The 19,337-nt window shown below is 35.2% G+C and overlaps 2 protein-coding genes across 2 annotated transcripts; both read right to left on the bottom strand.

The window, feature by feature from the left end:
• Positions 1–254: 254 nt before the first annotated feature.
• LOC143603539 (LEAF RUST 10 DISEASE-RESISTANCE LOCUS RECEPTOR-LIKE PROTEIN KINASE-like 1.1) lies at positions 255–3,595 on the bottom strand. The gene is made up of 4 exons (XM_077080320.1): positions 2,863–3,595; positions 1,654–1,701; positions 1,323–1,562; positions 255–1,249 (listed from the first exon to the last, which is right to left on the bottom strand). The coding sequence occupies exons 1-4, from the start codon at positions 3,593–3,595 to the stop codon at positions 255–257; spliced, it is 2,016 nt and encodes a 671-aa protein (XP_076936435.1).
• A 3,460-nt stretch (positions 3,596–7,055) lies between these two features.
• LOC143603538 (uncharacterized) lies at positions 7,056–11,192 on the bottom strand. The gene is made up of 12 exons (XM_077080318.1): positions 11,082–11,192; positions 10,919–11,017; positions 10,774–10,858; positions 10,213–10,282; positions 10,022–10,082; positions 9,855–9,908; positions 8,842–9,004; positions 8,648–8,744; positions 8,433–8,542; positions 7,503–7,609; positions 7,308–7,418; positions 7,056–7,224 (listed from the first exon to the last, which is right to left on the bottom strand). Exons 1-12 carry the CDS (start codon positions 11,169–11,171, stop codon positions 7,102–7,104), a joined length of 1,170 nt encoding a protein of 389 aa, XP_076936433.1. The 5' UTR covers positions 11,172–11,192; the 3' UTR covers positions 7,056–7,101.
• Positions 11,193–19,337: the final 8,145 nt, after the last annotated feature.

The following is a 19,337-nucleotide window of genomic DNA, read 5'->3' as shown; positions in this document are numbered from 1 at the left end:
AGTTCGGGTCCTAGATCAATAGCGGGTTGGGTCTGTTAGGTTGGGCCAAGTGTGACAATGATCGTATCAGAACCACAAGTAACTAAGCATGAAGTTGGAACGGCTGAGCAACAAAGTGTGACATTGATCATATCATATCCATGTACTAATGAAAAAGAAAAATAGCATAAACCAGCAAAAGTATACACACCATCCCATGTATCTCATATTTAAAGTCGGATGCTCTCATGTCATCCTTGTTCCCAATGGGTTTTTCATGTATCAATATCATTCTTCACTACCGATCTATCTCCATTGCTGCTTAATGTTGTTGATGCACTATTATTGCTTTTCCGTTCACTAGCGACAGAGACCCGTGAACACACGAAATCTTTTAACAAAATTATTTCATCATTGGTTTCAGATAAAGGCTGCACACTAACGGTTTGCAAGTCTCTTATACTGTCATAAACGTCTGTTCTACCCACCGCTTGAATATCCATCAACACATCTAACACCTCATTCATTGTAGGCCTCATATCTGAATCATATTGCAAACACCTAAAAGCCAATTCTGCAACTAATGTGATCATGCTCATAATTTCAGGATTCGTATCGGATCCAAAAACTGGATCAATTAGTTCATCAATTGCACATCTTTTGATCTTGCTTATAGCCAGGTTAGCCAAACTAATCTCGTCTTGCGACCTGTCTAAGTCGACAGCCACCATTGATGATATTAGTTCAATCAAGACTACTCCAAAGCTATAAACATCACTCTTATCTGTTAATTGATAGCGTTGGTGATATTGTGGATCCAAATATCCCGGGGTTCCCTGAGGAGCTGTTGATACATGAGTGACACTATTTGATATGAGCCTAGAGAGATCGAAATCTGCAACTTTGACACAGAAATTTTGATCAAGAAGAATGTTGCTGGTCTTTACATCTCGGTGTACAACTTCTGAAGCATGAAGGTACGACAACGCACTGGCGGTGTCAATGGCAATGTTCATTCTTATCGGCCATGTTATAATGCTTGAATTTGTTTGTTCCCCATGGAGGTGGTCAGCAACAGTTCCATTGGGAACATACTCATAAACAAGGAGTAGTTCACGGCTTTGTCTAGAGGTGTAACCATAGAGAACAACAAGATTTGGGTGCCTTAACTTGGTGAGGATCTCAACCTCACTTCTAAAATGTCGAGCTCGATTGTAGTTGTGCTCATGAAGTTTCTTAACCGCAACTTCTCGCCCGTCTTTGAGTTTACCTTATTCCCAAAGATGGAAACATGAGGTAGGGATATTTCAGGTGAGTTTTTATTTTAATAATCAACTTCTTACCATAATGAACAGCTCCAAAACCTCCATCCCCAAGTTCATGTGAAGGCTCGAAATTTTGGGTGGCATCCTCAAGCTCCTTGTAGGAGAATACAGAGACGCCATTGGAAAGATTTATGTCTTCAAGGTTTAGAGATTTGTTCTTCGATGAGACATAGGAAAAAGGGTTGTTCTTACGGCGACGGCAGATTATAAAGATGACAAAAGTCATAAACATGAAGATTAAGGTTGATCCAGCTATAACTAAAACAACAAAATGCAAGTCGTTTAGGTACAGATTTCTACATGTATATGTATGTATGCATTCAAGCATATTAAAAGTAACGCATATTACCCAAAATCTTTGTCGTCCTATCTCCGGTTTGTTTTATGCGTGAGTTTTTTGTAACAAATAAACAATAAAAGTATATATTAGGGTGCGGTGTACCCATAATAAGGTAAAGTTAAATAAGGGAAGAAGGAAAGAGAAGCTGTAAATGAAGAGGTATGTACCCGCCTCAACACCGAGCGAGGCGGGTCAACCCACAAGATATAGACAAGAGGCTTGAAATCAAGATATTATGAAGACACAAAGCCAAAACCTATGCGCATGGCGCATATCACATATGCTCATGCATCACATGCTCAGGCATCACACATGCTCATGCATCACATATGCTCAGGCATCACATATGCTCACGCATCACATATGCTCACGCGTATCACATGCTCACGCACCATATATGCTCACGCATATCACATCTGCGCGTGACGCATCCGCGCGTGACGCATATCACATCTGCGTGTGGCGCATCCGCGCGTGGCGCATATCACATGCTTGTGCATATCACATCTGCGCATGAAACATCTGCGCGTGAGAATAAAGAGAAGACCTCGCGCATCCTCAGGATAGGCGCATATCACACATGCACATAATCAACCTCGTCCTTATCCAAATCAGGATAAGGACAACCTTGATTGTGCACGTCAGACAACCTTCCAGAATGTATCTTTTTAAGGAATAAGAATATGCTGATGTTGACAGCTGCCAATGAAAGGTGGACAACTCAGCAAAACCCATGTGCTACCACGTGATTGCACATGGGTCAGGTAAAATACCTGGGTCAGAGAATAATCAATGAAAGAGCACCAGGTGTCCCAAGGACACGTGGCGCAAAGCAATAGGAGGAGGCCAAAAAGGCCCTAATTGGGTCTGAGCCCAATCATTGGAAACCCTAGCACTATAAATACCACATCAACTCCACAAGGAGAGGTACGATATATTACGCCATATTACGCAATATTAAGCAATACAAGCTAGAAAATACATTCCAATTCCTCACTCTCAGATTATTATCTTCTCCTACAATCTCTTATTCTCACACCGGAGGGTTACCCCAAAGAGGACCCATCTGTCCCTTTCTGAGGGGTAAGTTTACGGTGCTGTTCATTTTGTAGGTGGAAGAATCCAGATTCCAGAGAACCATCGGTGAAATAGCATAATCATACCCGAGGAAAGTTGATCGTCTACCAGTGAGTCGATCCACGTTTCTTCAGTAAATACCCCATTTGACGCGGAAACATAAAACAAGTCCATTTTCAGTATCACACGTCTGGTCTTTTCTCCAACACTCACTACAGGAATGTGATAAATTAAAAAAAATGGAGGTACCAGGGTAGAGAAGAGAAAATATGTTGGTCTCATCAAATCCTGGAGTGCTTGGGGTATTCACGGGTAGCTGCACTACTTTACATGTTTTTGGGAGGTCACTTGGAACTGTTGTGTTGAAGTAGTTATAATAGAAGTTGTGATCTTTGCATCCGTTATAACTATTGTAATTATGTTGCTCAAAATTAGTGAGATTATTTGTGCATTTGAAGAGATTGATGAAATTAACTACTGAAACTGAATACAGAATAGGGCTTGGACTTGGTGAAGTGAAATTATTCATAAGTGCTTCACATGCACTATCTTTCACAAGCTTTCCGAATTTTTGGTTCCAGAGAAATAGACGACTAGAATTACGATGAAAATCAAACTTGCTTAAAATCCTATACGAGTTTCCTCCTATTTGAATTTCCGCACCTTCCAAAGTATAGCTGACCTTGATCAACCCGACATCGTAAAACGGATAACTAAAAGGGGTCAAAGCTGGACAACTGAAACTTGCTGGGCAGGTAGGCATAGAATTGTTTGTAACAGAGTGAAGGGGTGGTAGATAGGAGAAAATAACAGACACGAAAAGGAAGACGGGAATCATTTCAAATTCCAACAGACTCCAACTTATCACCTGCATTCTTCGGACTCCATAATTGCATTATATACATCAGTGTTCATAATTTCTACCTTGGAGACCACATTTGATGAGTTTTCGCATTGACAGCTCAACTTACGCCATCTTCTATGCCAAAACAATAGAAATTTCTTCGCTTTGGCCATTTTTTTCCTGCATTGATCAAGACATTCAAGACTTTGATTAATGCATTTGTCCTCATTCGCCCTTTCAAACGCCAATAGGACCCACTTGGAAAGCTTCATGTGGTTACCATCCAACGTTTAGAGAAAAAAGAAAAAAACTAGACTTCAAACTTCATATTATTAAATTTAAAAATTACTATGGTATAAGTAAAATGTCTTTTTGCCATAAAAGATCGAAAAGCCAGTGGTTGACTTGAAGTTTTTGTATAAAAAAAAAGTCTTTTGAACAAGTTGATTGAAAGTAGTATGTTCCAAACACAACAATTTTGATCAAAATATCTTTTATAATGAAGGCAATTTAGCAAGACGTGGCTCACTTACTCCTAATTGGCCGTTGCTCCATTTATCAATTATCAAAGAAGTACCAAAATAACAAACAAATATCCAGAAGCAAAACATACTCAAAAACATTTTCTAAAACGCACAATGGCAAACCCAAAAAATAAATTACTTACTTTTGGTGTTTAAATATGTCAACTTCATAACATTTAAAGATTTTTCGGTGCTTTCTATTAATTTTAGTGTTGTTATTTAGTGCCAACTGATGTTTTGTTTATAGTTGCGGAAACTAGTCATTTTAAGATGGGTAGTTTCGTATAAAACCCGAAAAGGTGAAAATGCCGAACAGTCAATATCATAATTGCTGTAAATTATTATGAAGTAATTTTGATATTTAAACATTTATTAAACGTTATAAAATAGATGGTAAGTAAGTGGTAACTTACATTGCTTTTGGTATTCATACAAATAAAATTTTAATTTTATAAATATCAATGTTAAGAATCAGTTAGTAGTTTAAAGAGGGTTAGTATAATTAAATTGTAAAATCAATTAAAGGTTACGGGTGGTTTTGAACCATCCTATTAGGCTCTTTGCAATGTCTATTTAAAAAAAAATTAAATTAAATTTCCACTCACATAAATTATTTTTGTCGTGCCACCGTTAGAAAAATGCACGCGTCACTCTAGTTTTAGTTATATAGATGCTTTAAAAATGTTGTTAGGTTAATTGCTTCACCTTGAGGCTATGCCATGTGTCCGCCGGTGCACATGGTGAAAAACATGAATGACTCAAGAGTCATAGGCTTAAGGGAACGGGAAAAAATATACACTGTGATGTCCGACAAACCTTATATACAAATGCACAATAATATCCCTGTTTATAAAAAAACTCAAATAGCATTCTCATCCTACCTATTATTCATAAATCAAAAATTACATTAAAACTCACTATATTTTTTCTGTTTATTTCAATTAAATAATATTTTTTATACATTTTATCATTACATCTCTTTCGTTCACTCACTACCACTCTCAAAATATATTAAAAAAATTATAGGGAATGAACAACAACTTTTCAAATATACAGAAAAATCATTTTTTTTTCTAAAATATAAAAACTCTTCACTCACAACACTCTGAATCACTCTCTAAATTATAAAAATACCATTCACACAAAATAAGGGGTTGGATGAGAATGCTCTAAGGCTGGTTTTTGTAGAGGGACTTTAAAGCCCAAGTTAAAGCGTTACTTTACGTTAAAGTTCCATTTTTTAACACCGTGTTGTGGTTTAAAGCCCACGCTATTAATATTTGGGCCCCATCATGTGTTGAAGCTTTTCTTTTTCCACCCGGTAATGCCTTAAAGCCGTTCCCTTATCACCCACACACGGTGTGCCGGGCTTTAAAGTCGTGCCACGTCAGCTTTTGAAGCCCCCTTCACGCCCACAACAAGCGATCTATGACTAAAGAGTATCAAAACAAGTATATGACAACCCTTTAATAAAAATATCTACCAACTGAGAGGAAGTAGAAACATATATGAAAGTGAGTCTGTGGCAAAACCGTATCTCGAATAAAACACATATCAGTCTGTAGGTGTTTCGTGAGCTAATGAAACGCCGAATTAATGAAGTGTTTCCTTTAGTTTAGGTAGGTTTAGACTTTAGGTAGGTTTAGACTTTTAAATGATGTAGCATTGTAGGATTGGTGAGTATTGAAGTAGTTTAGTGGAGCATCCCTCTACTCCTTAGCCTTTTTCAAAATTTCAACTGATGAGGTTAGATCCAATGAAGGTACATGATCCTAATGATTAGGTTGGACCCAATGAATGTACATATCCCAACTTTGTGCTGATTGTGAATTCCGATAAAACATAAGCATAATTATATTTTTAGTTTTCATGTTTAACTCATTTAATTATAATCAGATTTTTAGTTGTCATGTTTAACCCAGTTAATTATACACGTTAACAATTTAAAATTAGAATAAAATATAAATATTTTATGAGGAAAACCCACCAACCTGTTTTCTACCCGTTTAATCTCTTTATTGCAACTGATCATCCTCTTTCGACTTGTTTACATAAATTCTTACATGAATCCTATTCGAGTTAGGGTCGATGTCCTTAACTATAGGTTGTGTTCGGGTCCATCATTCAACCGCCACCCCAGCACAAGAGTCAACCCCTTAAAACTAACAATGCATTTGAATGCCATCCATAAAATCTAGCCACAGCCCACAACTATCCATATTATATATATATTAAAAAGCAAATGTTTGTTGTCTCAGATAATTCACTATTCATGGAAGAAGCCAATTAGTTCTTTACATGTGTGTATCTCAATTTTCAAAGTTGTTAGTTACTACCTAATTTATTTTTAACTTTGATTTAGTGTTATTTTATGTCTCTTCATAGATATATTGATGTTAACTCATTTTTATGTTTAATTTTGCCTTATTTCTTTCTATAATTGGTATTTGACATACTTTATTTTTAAATTATTACGTTTCTTAAACTTCGAATAACCATTGCAATGTGCTTATGCATATTTACATCGACACCGATCATGGTCAATATAATATATTTTAACTTTTTTCCACAAGTAACGTGTCTTTAAATTTCAAATACAAACACACGTCAATATTTCTACGTACGCTTCAATATAAATTTTAATTAATACATAGCTCGCCCAATAAGACAAATGGGTCAAATATAAATATAATATTTTTTTTCTTCATGACAACTTAAGTTTGCATATATTAATCCTTATTTATTTATAACATTTCGATATAAATTTTATTAAAACCAGACTAATCATAAACGTGCGTACAAATTTTAGTAACTTTATGTTTCATCAACATCCCATCATAGTGTACAGGTTAACGTGCATCAACACTCGTGCCGCAACACGCATGCCCTTTACTAATTATTATTAACCACCATAGAATATTTAGTAATTAATAAAAACCTTTATTTGCATATTGTGACATAAATTTGTTTACACTAGGAACAACTTAGTATTAAACAACATAGAAAGATTCTTCACAAAAGGTGTCCTCGGCTATTCCTTATTTCAGTTGATGAAATATCCATTCGGAACTTATCCACTGGTATTGAAATAAACATGCCTTTTAACTCATCAGGGATGTCAAAATCATCCAAGACCTGCAACAATATCATACTTATGTACCCATATGTAACTCGGACAAAATTTGGTCAATATTAAGATTCTTGTAATGCAGTCAAACCTTAAAAACACCATCCATATTCCTACCACCAACAAGGAAAGTAGACCCTGTTCTTTTACATCCTAAGAGCGTTTCTATCATGTTCTCATAGCTGCCACCATAGTACTTTGGCTGGAAACAAGTAACAGAATGTAATATATTTACAAAAACAAGAAAAATTAAAAATTTGTAAAAAGATTTTGAAGACTTTCTTACATTTATAAGCCGTGCAGCAGTATCAGCACCGATTACAAAAGCACTGCCAGGAAAAAGCTCAGCTTTTTTGTAGAAATAAGGCTGGTTTGAAATAATAACCGTCTTTCCTGCATTTGAAAACGCATTTTATACCAACTTTTATCAATCTGGTAAATAAATCAGAGAAAGAATTATAGCTTTTGTCCTTCATCTTGATGTTCGTATATTTACGTCCTTTCCACAAACGGGCGCTATTTTTTTCAGTTAATCGGACATGTGCACTGCACGTGATGGCATTTTGGTTTTTTAATTATATAGTAAATTTCAATTTTCATCTTTAAACGAAGGAAATAACAGAAGTCATCCTTTATGTTCGGATGTTTACGTCCTCTCTACTAGCGGGTTCTGTTAACTACAGTCATGTGCACTGCACATGGGTATTTTGGTCTTTTAAATATATAGCAAATTTCACTTTTCGTCCTTAAGCTAAGACCACAACAGAAATCATTATTTATGAATGTATGCTTATCCCTTTCCACTAGCAGCAGGTGTTTAGTTTATTTTGTAAACTACGGTCATGTGCACTGCACATGAGAGTATTTTGGTCATTTAAGTATATAGCAAATTTCACTTTTCATCCTTAAACAAAGAAGATACAATAAATCATCCTTTATATTCGTACGTTGTCACAGTTTACGTCCTATCCACTAATGGGCGTTAGTTTTTTCAGTTAACTCCGGTTATGTGCACTGCAGATGAGAGTATTTTGGATTAAAACTGTAATTTATTCTAAATAAAACAGTAATTTACCCTATATTTATAACTGTAATAACTCTAAATTTAAAACTACTATATACCTAAAGAACGAAAACTGTAATTTATTCTAAAATTAGAACGAAAACTGTGTGTGTGTATATATATATATATATAAAACAGATGAAACAGACTCACCGGCCTCTTCAAATTGTTTAACACGGTCTTTAATCTGTGCAACAGTCAGTGGTGGTTTATCTGCATTTATGGCTGACAACTCGAAGCACGGATACCCGTCACTACAGAGGCTGCATATATAAATCATCTGTTAAAAATACTGTTATGAAAACAATATTCAATAAACAAAAATCAGGACACTTAAAAAGTCAACCACAGGTCAGCTGCTAACATACCTTGTTGCAACTTCCAACAGCTTAAGGTGGCCATCATGTAGAGGGTTAAATGAGCCAGAAAGAATTACTTTTCTTTCTCCACTTGAAGACTGTGTACCTATAAAACACTGACTTCATAATAAAGATTAACGGAAGACAAAAACAAAATAATTTTTTTGATATCATGTTCAGGAAAATACTTAATTGAATCTTACCATTGAAATATGGGAATATTTTGAAGCATATTTTGCCATTTATTAGTTGTTCTAGTTCCTGGTCTTCATCAAAGCACTGCTCTCGTTCAGCAGGAACTTCGTGTTCGGTCAAATCTGAAACGAACGTTGTTGAACTTGAAACATTGCAAGCATCTGCAATTGCCTGTTTCATCAGCAAAAAGACACGGTTTAAATCGTTTGTAAATAAAGATAAATAAATGATAGCCACTGGAAATGCTACTGTCTAAGAATATCAAAGTTAAGTGAAACATATAAACCACAAATAAATTACTATATATTATTATAGCTATAAAAAAATCCGTAAGTATTGTTTAAATAGTTTTCTGTGTCCTAAGGAAACCTGTAAGTAAACGAAATGCACTTTTTACTTTTTATTCATATAGCAGGCATCATATTTTTAATAACCATATCAAGCAAAATACCTATCATTACTTACCAATATATGTAACTTCTAACCAATTAGCAAAATGCTAAAAATAATAGCGCACATTTTTTGCAGTTGAATGCCTAAAACAGTTGCATATTTTGGCAGGAAACAGCATGCTTCATTAAATGGTTATAAAAAAGTACTTTGCATGTACTGGTAAAAAGTGAATGGTATATTGCATTTTTGTAGTTATTTTAACTTAAAACCAACCAAGAGTTGTATTTTATATAGAATGTAAAATTGGGATGATATTCACCAACAAAAATTATTGTAATTTGTCAATCAATAAGCAAACTTCTATAAGTATCTTGGTAAATTTTGCACACCAATGGCAATTCTTAAAATTGAAAACTAATGTGGTTGTCAAGAATCAAGATATGTTAGTTTAGCATTTCCTTAAACAGGTCCCTTCTAACTCATGTTAAAGATAAAATATATTAATATCTGAAAACATAAATGTCAGTTGGTACTTCGTAGAAACATTTTCAAACTGACAGTTGAAATAAACCATTAAACAAATTAGTATTCTAGAAGCAACACAATTATATGAATATTTACTAAATACCTTAAGTAAAACTTGGCTTGATAATCGTTCTTCTTGCTCTCGACTTCTCAAACCCTGCAACAACCCTATTTAAAATCACACATATCTTTGAAACTTCTTATAAATCTTAAAAAATTAAATCCAATATCATAATTGCATAAAATTCGGTAATAGATATTAAACCTTACCTTTGACAAAGTTACTGATGAAGACCATAGACGGTTAGAAGTCCGTGTTGACAAGTAAAACCTATAAATGAAACACGGTACTGAATTAAAACACCGGTTATATACGTATGCATATGTGTACATATGCATGCATGTATATACAGACGCACACACAATCAAAAGCTATAACTATACAGATTTCAAAAACATACCTGTGATCCCCAAGTTTTGGATGTGTGGTAACTAAAGAACCTGTAAATCCAACACCTACTACCGGAGAACCTACAGAAACAACAAGCTGAGACTGCATTAATTCAAAATACTAACATTAATCACAAACAACAGAGCACACAAACAAGCATATAAACTATGCAGTTGATATCGGTGCTATAACGGTTATCGGACCTCTAGCAGAATAAAACATCGGTAGAATATCGCTGATATTAACCGATATATCACCGGTGTTCCTGATATCATTTTTTAAAGTCTTAGTTGTCAATTTTTAGTGTTTAATGTTAGTGTTTTTCAGTCTTAATCAGTTCCTACTTGCTATAATTAAGTGTTTTGTAAGTTGCAAAAGGTTAATGGTATGAAAGTATACTGAATTGTTAGTGTTAAAATATTGTATATATAAATTCTGCATGATAATTAAACTACCGATATCCTACCGCAGTAACCGTATCTCAAATATCAGACTAGTGTCCGATATTTTTCCGCATTAACTGCTTAGCACATAGTATGTTCATAATCACACAAAAAAATACAGCAAATACCTGGTTTAGATAGCTTTAGGGCGCGATTATAAGCCGCCAACGCCATATCTTCAGCAGTTTCCTTGCTAGTAAACTGAACAGGCACCTGCTAAGAAATCAAAACCCTAAGCATAAGACAATACAAAATGATTAAAAATTGAGAGACCTTGCCAAACAATTGGATCATTGACATGCGAGAATAGGGAACGATGACTTCGAGAAGTGTGTTTGAAGCTCCGGGAACTGATGCGAGCCAGCCTAAGGCCTGAAATGGAAGGGATTGATTTGATATATAAATGAATAGTGTGGGATTGGAATAGAGTTAATACCTGAGAAGCGCCGCCCGAGAAGTAGAGGACGGCCTGCGTGGGGGTGGAGTGAATGGCTTCGACGACTGATCGGATCAAAGACTCCGTCATCGTCTAATTTGGATCGATCTATCGGTGGGGATCATTCACTCTTGACTTAGGGTAACGACAATAGTGTTTGTTTGCTTGAGATTACAAAATTATTAAATTTGGTTATTAACTTGTTGCATTGGTGTGTTAATATTTTAATTTATCACAAGTTGAAAAAAATTAATTTTATAAATCAATAATATTCAAAATACCAATAGCGAAAATGATTGATAACAAATAAATTAAATATAAACGTAAATACGTAATTTATGAATACAGTACAAATTTATAATCTTAGGTTGATGACAGTGCCTATATGACCTGGCTTGTGGTATCCAAGATTACTAATTTTACATTGTCTCTACACTTCAATTTGAGGACACTAGGCGAAAATAAATTTTGTTAATTTTGTTGTAGTAATCAATTGTTGATTTCATGAACGGCGTCATTTATTGGGGCAAGTATGGCTATTTCACCGAAGAATTCTTGAATTTTGATGTGTTGTAGAATGGAAGGATACACAAAGTGATTAAACATGGATTAATATAATAGCAAAACACATATACAATGTGGCGATGGGTGTAATGTGGCATTTTGATGGCGTACTTTGTCACGTGGGGACACGTGGCAGCACGTGGTGCCACATGGCAACACGCCTGATGACTCAGCAACGTATAGGCGGTTCGCGCTATGCGAACGGTTCTTCGCGCGAAGCGAAGAAACCCAAAAATTTCTATAAATAGGAAGGTTCATGGCACGCTTCATCTCACATCAATCACATCTCACGTTTACACGTTTAGCATCGTTTTGCGTGCCGGTTCTCATAGTATGTGCCAAGCCTCAAAGTTTCGACGGTTTAAAGCCCCAATAGGCGATAGAGAATAGAAGTGTCGCCCGTACAAGCGTAGGCATATAGACTCTAAATACCCGTGTAAGGTAAGGGTTCTGCCTAATTTATTATTTTATAATATTATATGGCTTAGACCATAGTCAGGGGTAGCCCAAACCTTGATCATAATTATGTTTACAAAAGAATTACACATACAGAAGTTATAGTTAAAATAATGTTTCTTCATAATTAAGAAACATAAGCTTTTACATACAAGAAGATATAGTCAGAAATAGTTTCTTCACAATTAAGAAACATTACATGCAAGAGATATAGTTTTCTTCGTGATTAAGAAACGTAAGATTTTACATACAAAGGTTATAGTCATTCAATGTTTCTTCTTAAAGAATAAACCTATCAATAGATGTTTCTTCATGAATAAGAAACTTAGCACATGATTTGTAAATAAATGAAAAGACTACAGGTCTAAATATTTTATTCAAACAAATGATCAATCAAGGTTGAAAGCTATCAAAACCAGACTAAAGGTCTATAGCTGGATCAAGAGACGATCCGGGTATTTATATAAACTTATTTTATTATAGGTCAATTATCATTCACAAAGGTTTTCAAACGAGATCACCACATCATTCAGAAAAGACAATCATAGGTGAATACGTTAAACCTTTTACAATCAGTCTGTAAGGACCCCAACCTCGGGTGCCCTACTTTTGCTCGGGTTGGATTTATTCATTCACATAATTCGGAAAATCAGAGTTAATTAAAACATTTCGCGGAATAAAATTCAACCATTCTTTAATAACTTAAATACTTTGTTTTAAACGGAAATAACGTAAGTCTTAAACATTAAATATAAATAACACGTGACTCTTCTTTTCTTCGATGCCAGTCTTCATTTATTTTGCCACGGCTCCCACTCTAAGCAACCTGCCTCATTCGACTCACCTGCGTGCATACTAAAAGTCAGCTACGCTGAGTGAGTTCTAGTTAATTAACATACATTGCATCCACTTACTTATTAATACGCACCTGAAGATACGTATTAATTAGTTACCTGCTCTGCTAACATTCATTCATTCATACATACATACATACAATCTTCCATACTTTATCTGACTTTCTTTAATTAATACCTATGCGTCCCTTCTATATTTTAAAGAGGCTTTCGCCCTATAACCTTCGCATATATTATTAGGGTCCACAACCATTTATTCTTCGCATATATTACTAGGGTCTGCAACCCTTTATTCTTCGCAAATATTATTAGGGTCCGCAACCCTTTATTCTTCGCAGATATTATTAGGGTCTGCAACCCTTTATTCTTCGCAGATATTAGAAGGGTCCGCAACCCTTTATTCTTCGCAGATATTAGTAGGGTCCGCAACCCTTTATTCTTCGCATATATTAGTAGGGTTCGCAAGCCTTTATTATTCGCAGATATTAGTAGGGTCCGCAACCCTTTATTCTTCGCAGATATTTGTAGGGTCCGCAACCCTTTATTCTTCGATTATAATATAATTAATTATAACTACAGCATACTAAATTAATCATTCAATAACGTTCACATACATACACAATCATATCTACCATACACTTACCATTTAAGATAAGTGTATTAATCTAACACGTCATAGTATGCACACAGGGCCGAAAAACGTAACACAGAAAAGGGGCTATAACTCACCTGGAGTCGATTCCTCTTTGAATTAATAGTAATTCCTTTCTTCAACTGTGCTCGACTAACTGTTAACAACATGCGCATATTAATCCTCTATATTTGTTTATTATTTATTTTCTTAAGTTAACGGTGTTAACCTTTAAGTTAACCGAACCGAACATATAACTTCCTTAAACCGATCGTATTGGCTTAATATGCTTAACTTTATTTTATTAGCGAGCCGACTTCATTAATTTGCATTCTTAAGGATCTTTATTATTATCATATACTTATATATTATTATACTCATTTCATTATTATTAGTTTATGTTCTCAACACGTCTAAGAGTTAACGTTTCTTTAAGCAAGTTCGGGTTCGTGTCGGTTTCATATTTGGCTCTTGCTCGTTTTAAGTTCTCATATTCATTTCTACTATCGTCATATGTATGTATATATATATATATATATTTATAAATTAATACTTGTCAATGAATTTCTTTCTTAGCGAGTTAGTTGCCCGGTTCTCCTTTTAATCATATTCTTTTGTTGGAGGCGGGTTACGGGTTCTAAGCAAGTCGGGTCTCGGGTTTCGTTTATATTCGAATCAAGTTCGAGTTTGATCAAGTCTTCGTATCCTTATTATACCCTTCATTAATATTATAGTTTTATTTTTATTATTATTATTATTATTTATAACTTATTATTATTATTATAGATTTATTATTATTATTATATTAACCATTTACCAAACAACCCCTACCCTAATTCCATTTACCAAACACCCCCCCCCCCCCACTATCCCTAACTATTTAAACCCACCCTAGACCCCCCCCCCCCCCCCCCAACTCTTTTTCTTACTCTTTTCTTACTTCACGGCCATAGCCACTACCGCCGCCACTGGTACTGTTTCCGGCGACCATCGCGACGAGAGGTAAGGGCTGGGTTTGGTTCCACACAGTTCCATTCGCGTACAAAAGATTCGCACGGCAACGATTCGCACGCCGTCTATTCGCACGGAATGATTCGCACACCATCTATTCGCACATGTTCTATTCGCATGTCATGCGAATCAATTTGTGAGAATGATTCGCATGATGTGTGAATGGTGTAAATCGAGTCGCACAGAGCTCGTGCGAATGGTTTAAGGCATGCCGCCTAAGGGGTTTCCGACGAGTCGCATACCCAGGTTTTCGATTTGGGTCGCAACGGGCTTGTTTCTTGGTTATTACCCCACCTCGGGTTTCGTGTAGGTCTTCCGTTCGCCGGAGACGAGTTTTACTCTCATCGTAACTCAGATCTAGGTTCGAACTCGTGCATCCCAGACCTGTTTGGGTTCTGTTTCGCGTTTTCTGGTTCGAGTTCTAGTTTGGCCGGATTTGTTAGGACTCGGGTCTCGTTGAAGACCCGTTAGCACCATTTAATTATTATTTGTATTCTGCTAAATCTCGTTTTAGTATTGTTTGATTTATCTGGATTTCGTCTATGACGGTTTGGACTCGGTTCGTTTGTGTTCGTCTTTTAGACTCGTTTGATCATTTGTTATTAGATCTAAGACGGAAACGAGATGAGAAAGAAAATGAATATTAATTCTAAACATACCTTAAATATTGATAACTAGATCTTGAACAATGGAATTGGATTTTGGAATGTTTGGTACAGGAGATTTTTGTGTGTGTGTATGTGTTCCAATGATTGAGAATGATGAGGATAAGGATAATTTAGGGTTTTTAAGGTTTAAATAGGCAAAACCCAAAGGCTTTTAGGCCCATAATTGTGTTCAAGTCCAATTTACCTCTATGAACTTTATCCATTCTTCTAAAATATTTAGTTAATCTAATTAACACCTCACGACACAATAACTAAAATAAACTCGCAATACTTTATTCACTTATTATATAAATGAGGACGTTACACAGTCATTAAGATAAACAGGTTGTTTATCTTAACAAGGCAGTCAAATGTTTATATGAGATTACGTGATCTCTAAATTTAAGGGATTACGTGATCCCTGAGTCACAAGGTAGAGAATAAAAGCAACTCAGACCGTGTACCCATGTGTCTGGATCCAAACATATCTGTTTAGCCTACCAATCAGGCTACGTGGTCGCAGGCTAGCAGACATAACGAAAGTTCTCCAATGGGCATCAGTTCCCGAAGAACCATACTTGTGTGTGTATGGCAATGGCACAAGTTCCCAGAAATAAGAGACGTTTCTGCTGAGATTGTTCAAGAAAACTATCTTGTCAGTAAAAGATTTTACAAATGTTTTTAGAGTCAATGATTCACCAGCATATCGCTAACGTATTTTTCCCACATTACAGAAAGCAAGTATAGTACATATTGCAAGGAATTAGAGTCATTCATGGAGTTAGATGCTTGCTTAAGGACATGGCTCAATTTTTTTAATTAATAAAATATTGCAAATAAGATCAAACAAGGTTTGTAAACCAATCACTCGAGTATTACTATCCAAGAAGATTTCTAAATAAATTAACATTTTATAAACAAAGACTTCCGTTAATAACCCGCAACTCTGATATATTTTCAAAACAGGTACCAACTACGGGTGTCACGCCTAGGCCCTAAGTGGGGGTGTGACATAGTGTACATTCATTCTGCTATAAAACCAAGTTTTTTACTCCATCTTAGGGGTTGTTTGGGATTCCTTATCTAACCTCCTTATGACTTGTCCACTTACAAACTTTAACTTTCTCAAACATCTTATAAGTTATAAGTTCTAAGTAATAAGGAGATAAAGTAAGCAATCAACACCCCCTTAATTAAGAGTACGTTTGGGATTGAGTTTGAAAAATTCTTATTGTCTTATTGGTTTTTTCAAAAAGCTATTTTGAAAAGCTAGGATTTGTGGCTTTTAGAAAGATGTTTTTTAACCCTTTCAAAAATCTAAAATAAAAAGGATATTTGTGATTCCCAAACATCTTTTAACTTACTGGCTTTTTAATAAAGCCTAGCTAATAAGGTGTTTTAAACTCAATCCCAAACATGCTCTAAGTTATCCAAAATAAACTGATAAACAAAGAACTACAGTAATACATATACAATCAGAGGTTGGGCTTATAATAAAAGTAATACAAATGGGATAACAAAAGGTGCGCCAAGCATGGCCTGATTAAAGGATCTGATAGGATAGCATGATGTAAATCAAATAATTATTTGTCATGTTAATATATTTTAATTTTAGGATACATAGACTGCTTATAGGTTAAGTATTAAGAGTGAATATGTAAACCAATTGTGTTAAGATCTGATCCACCTAGCATTGAAGATAATTACGAAAACAGAGATTATATGTAACATTCGGCCCCTCACACCACCAATATTGTCCGTTTTGCCCACGAAGAGCTCACGGATTTGTTTTTGGTTGCCCAGGTGGAGACTTCCCAGGAGGTCACCCATCTGCTACTACTCCCACTTGAGCACGCTCAACTGTGGAGCTCTCCTCTCGTCCACTACCGTTAAGCCCAAAACGCATTGGTGATTTAAGAGGCGGGACATTTACTTATGAACCAATGATCTCTCTTGTCCACAGCCAATGTGGGATTTGCCTAAGATGCTACATTATAAGATATATAAAATTGCAATTGTTATGGGGTTTTCTAAATGGTTATAAATGATGAAGAGGGCAAATCAACACCCTGAAAAATAGTTGTTTAAAATTCTAAAAAAAATAAAATAAATGAGATACATTTAAAAATGGTAATTAGTCAGCTGCATATTTATGGTAATATATTAACTGCATATATCATGGAAAAGTTACACCATTCGGCTAATATTCTATGATTATTTCTTATATTTATGGTAATACTTTTGGTAAATATTAATTTTATTAATTAAGAAATAATAGGCCTATTGTAAAAAGGCGGTAGGTTTAGGCAGGATTGTGAAAGTGATGAGGGGCTAAGTTGAGGAAACGTGGCAAATAAAATCTTTATTTATTAAGTAGTATAGATTAAATGGTACTATATCAATTTAGAGGTAGTCTATCATAAGTATAATGGTTCACTAAAGTTTCATTATATATTTTATAATATAAAAATTCAACAAACAAATTGTTCACACAACCAAACATAAACATAACAAACAAAAATAATAATGTTGTTTTTCTTAATTTCACTAGTTCTAATGTTCGTATGTCTTCACGTTGCAATCATCAAGCATTTGTATCTGAACATGTTAGAAACGTGTCAATTAAAAATAGTTGGTAAGTACATAGTTTTGACATCACAAAAATATATAAAAGATTTGTACAATTCAACATGCATATGATATGTATTGCAAAGCTATAAATGTAGCAATCAAAGCTAAACAAGGGTTCACAATCAAACCTAAACACTGACATGTAAAACGTCAGTAAACATACACCAAGGGCACCCATGAATGGTCAATCAAACAAAGTGGAGTTGTCAATTCAGATAAATCTATATATGTTTACCGTGGACTTGTACGGAGTTAATGATTGTACAATGTTTTCATGTGTAGTTTAAACTAACATGCACAAACAAGCGTAATACACATGTAATGATATCAAGTATGAACTGTAAAGTAACGTTGTAAAAGAAAAAAAAAATCATGTTCCACCCCTAGTTGTAAAACAAAAAAAAAAAGTTAGAAAAGGAGCTACGTAACTCACCTGATGAAAGTGATACGAGATCATTCACACAATATCTACAACAAGTTTCCAAGGTTGTCCTGCGCGATGATTACAATATGGAAATCACACAAAAGGACAAGTTTTAGGAAGTTAATAAGCATGATGCGAATTGGTGATGCTTTGCTGGTTAGTTTTAGAGTTTAATCACAAATTTGATAGGACCAAATTGATAGACAAGTTCAAAGGAAGCTCATGGATAATATTGAAAATCAAGTTCATGGATTTGACAAAAAAATGACAAAATCCTAAGATCCTTATGAGGTATAATGTTTCTTGTTCAAAATAAGGTCACGAAATGATAAATAAGTGTGTATGAGGGTTGAACTGCGTAAATGGGAGGATTATGCTTATGAGAAGTTGTCCCTAAAATTGGGAAGTGGGGCTACATCTTTGGTGCTGTTTGTTGGGTTGGATCCTTGATTCTGAATAATGGGATCTTGAAGTGGCTATAATAGTCATAATTGATGTTTTGATAACATAGAGTATAAAAGGTATGATAATGTTAAGAGATTGCTCATGAAAATTGTTTCAAAATAGATCTTGAGTGATACAAAGGAAAATGAAGGTAATCTAAGTTGGTTTAAGTTGAACGCTTTCGGTAGGTTGAGAAATGTAAGTACGGTGTTGAGGATGACGTCTCCTATGAAGAACTGGGTTTTTCATCAAGGCGATAGTCGATGATTTATCCACCTTCAGCGTTATGATTTCCTCATTTTCTCCATTCACATGTGACAACAAACACCGAAGCCATAAGGCTTGACATGCAGACGATGTGGTTGTCATAAATTTAGCATCGCACAATGATCTGTAACATCCAGCCCCTCGTACCACCAATATTGTCCGCTTTGCCCACGAAGAGCTCACGGATTTGTTTTTGGTTGCCCAGGTGGAGACTTCCCAAGAGGTCACCCATCTTGCTACTACTCCCACCTGAGCATGCTTAACTGTAGAACTCTCCTCTCGTCCACTACCATTAAGCCCAAAATGCGTTGGTGATTTAAGAGGCGG

Source organism: Bidens hawaiensis, unplaced genomic scaffold, assembly GCF_021521415.1.
Source record: "Bidens hawaiensis isolate Kalapana, Puna unplaced genomic scaffold, B.hawaiensis_p1.1 tig00062103_1, whole genome shotgun sequence".
Lineage (NCBI taxonomy): Eukaryota > Viridiplantae > Streptophyta > Magnoliopsida > Asterales > Asteraceae > Bidens > Bidens hawaiensis.
The sequence above is the reverse complement of the archived record's forward strand: the minus strand, read 5'-3'. Positions and strand labels throughout refer to the sequence as shown.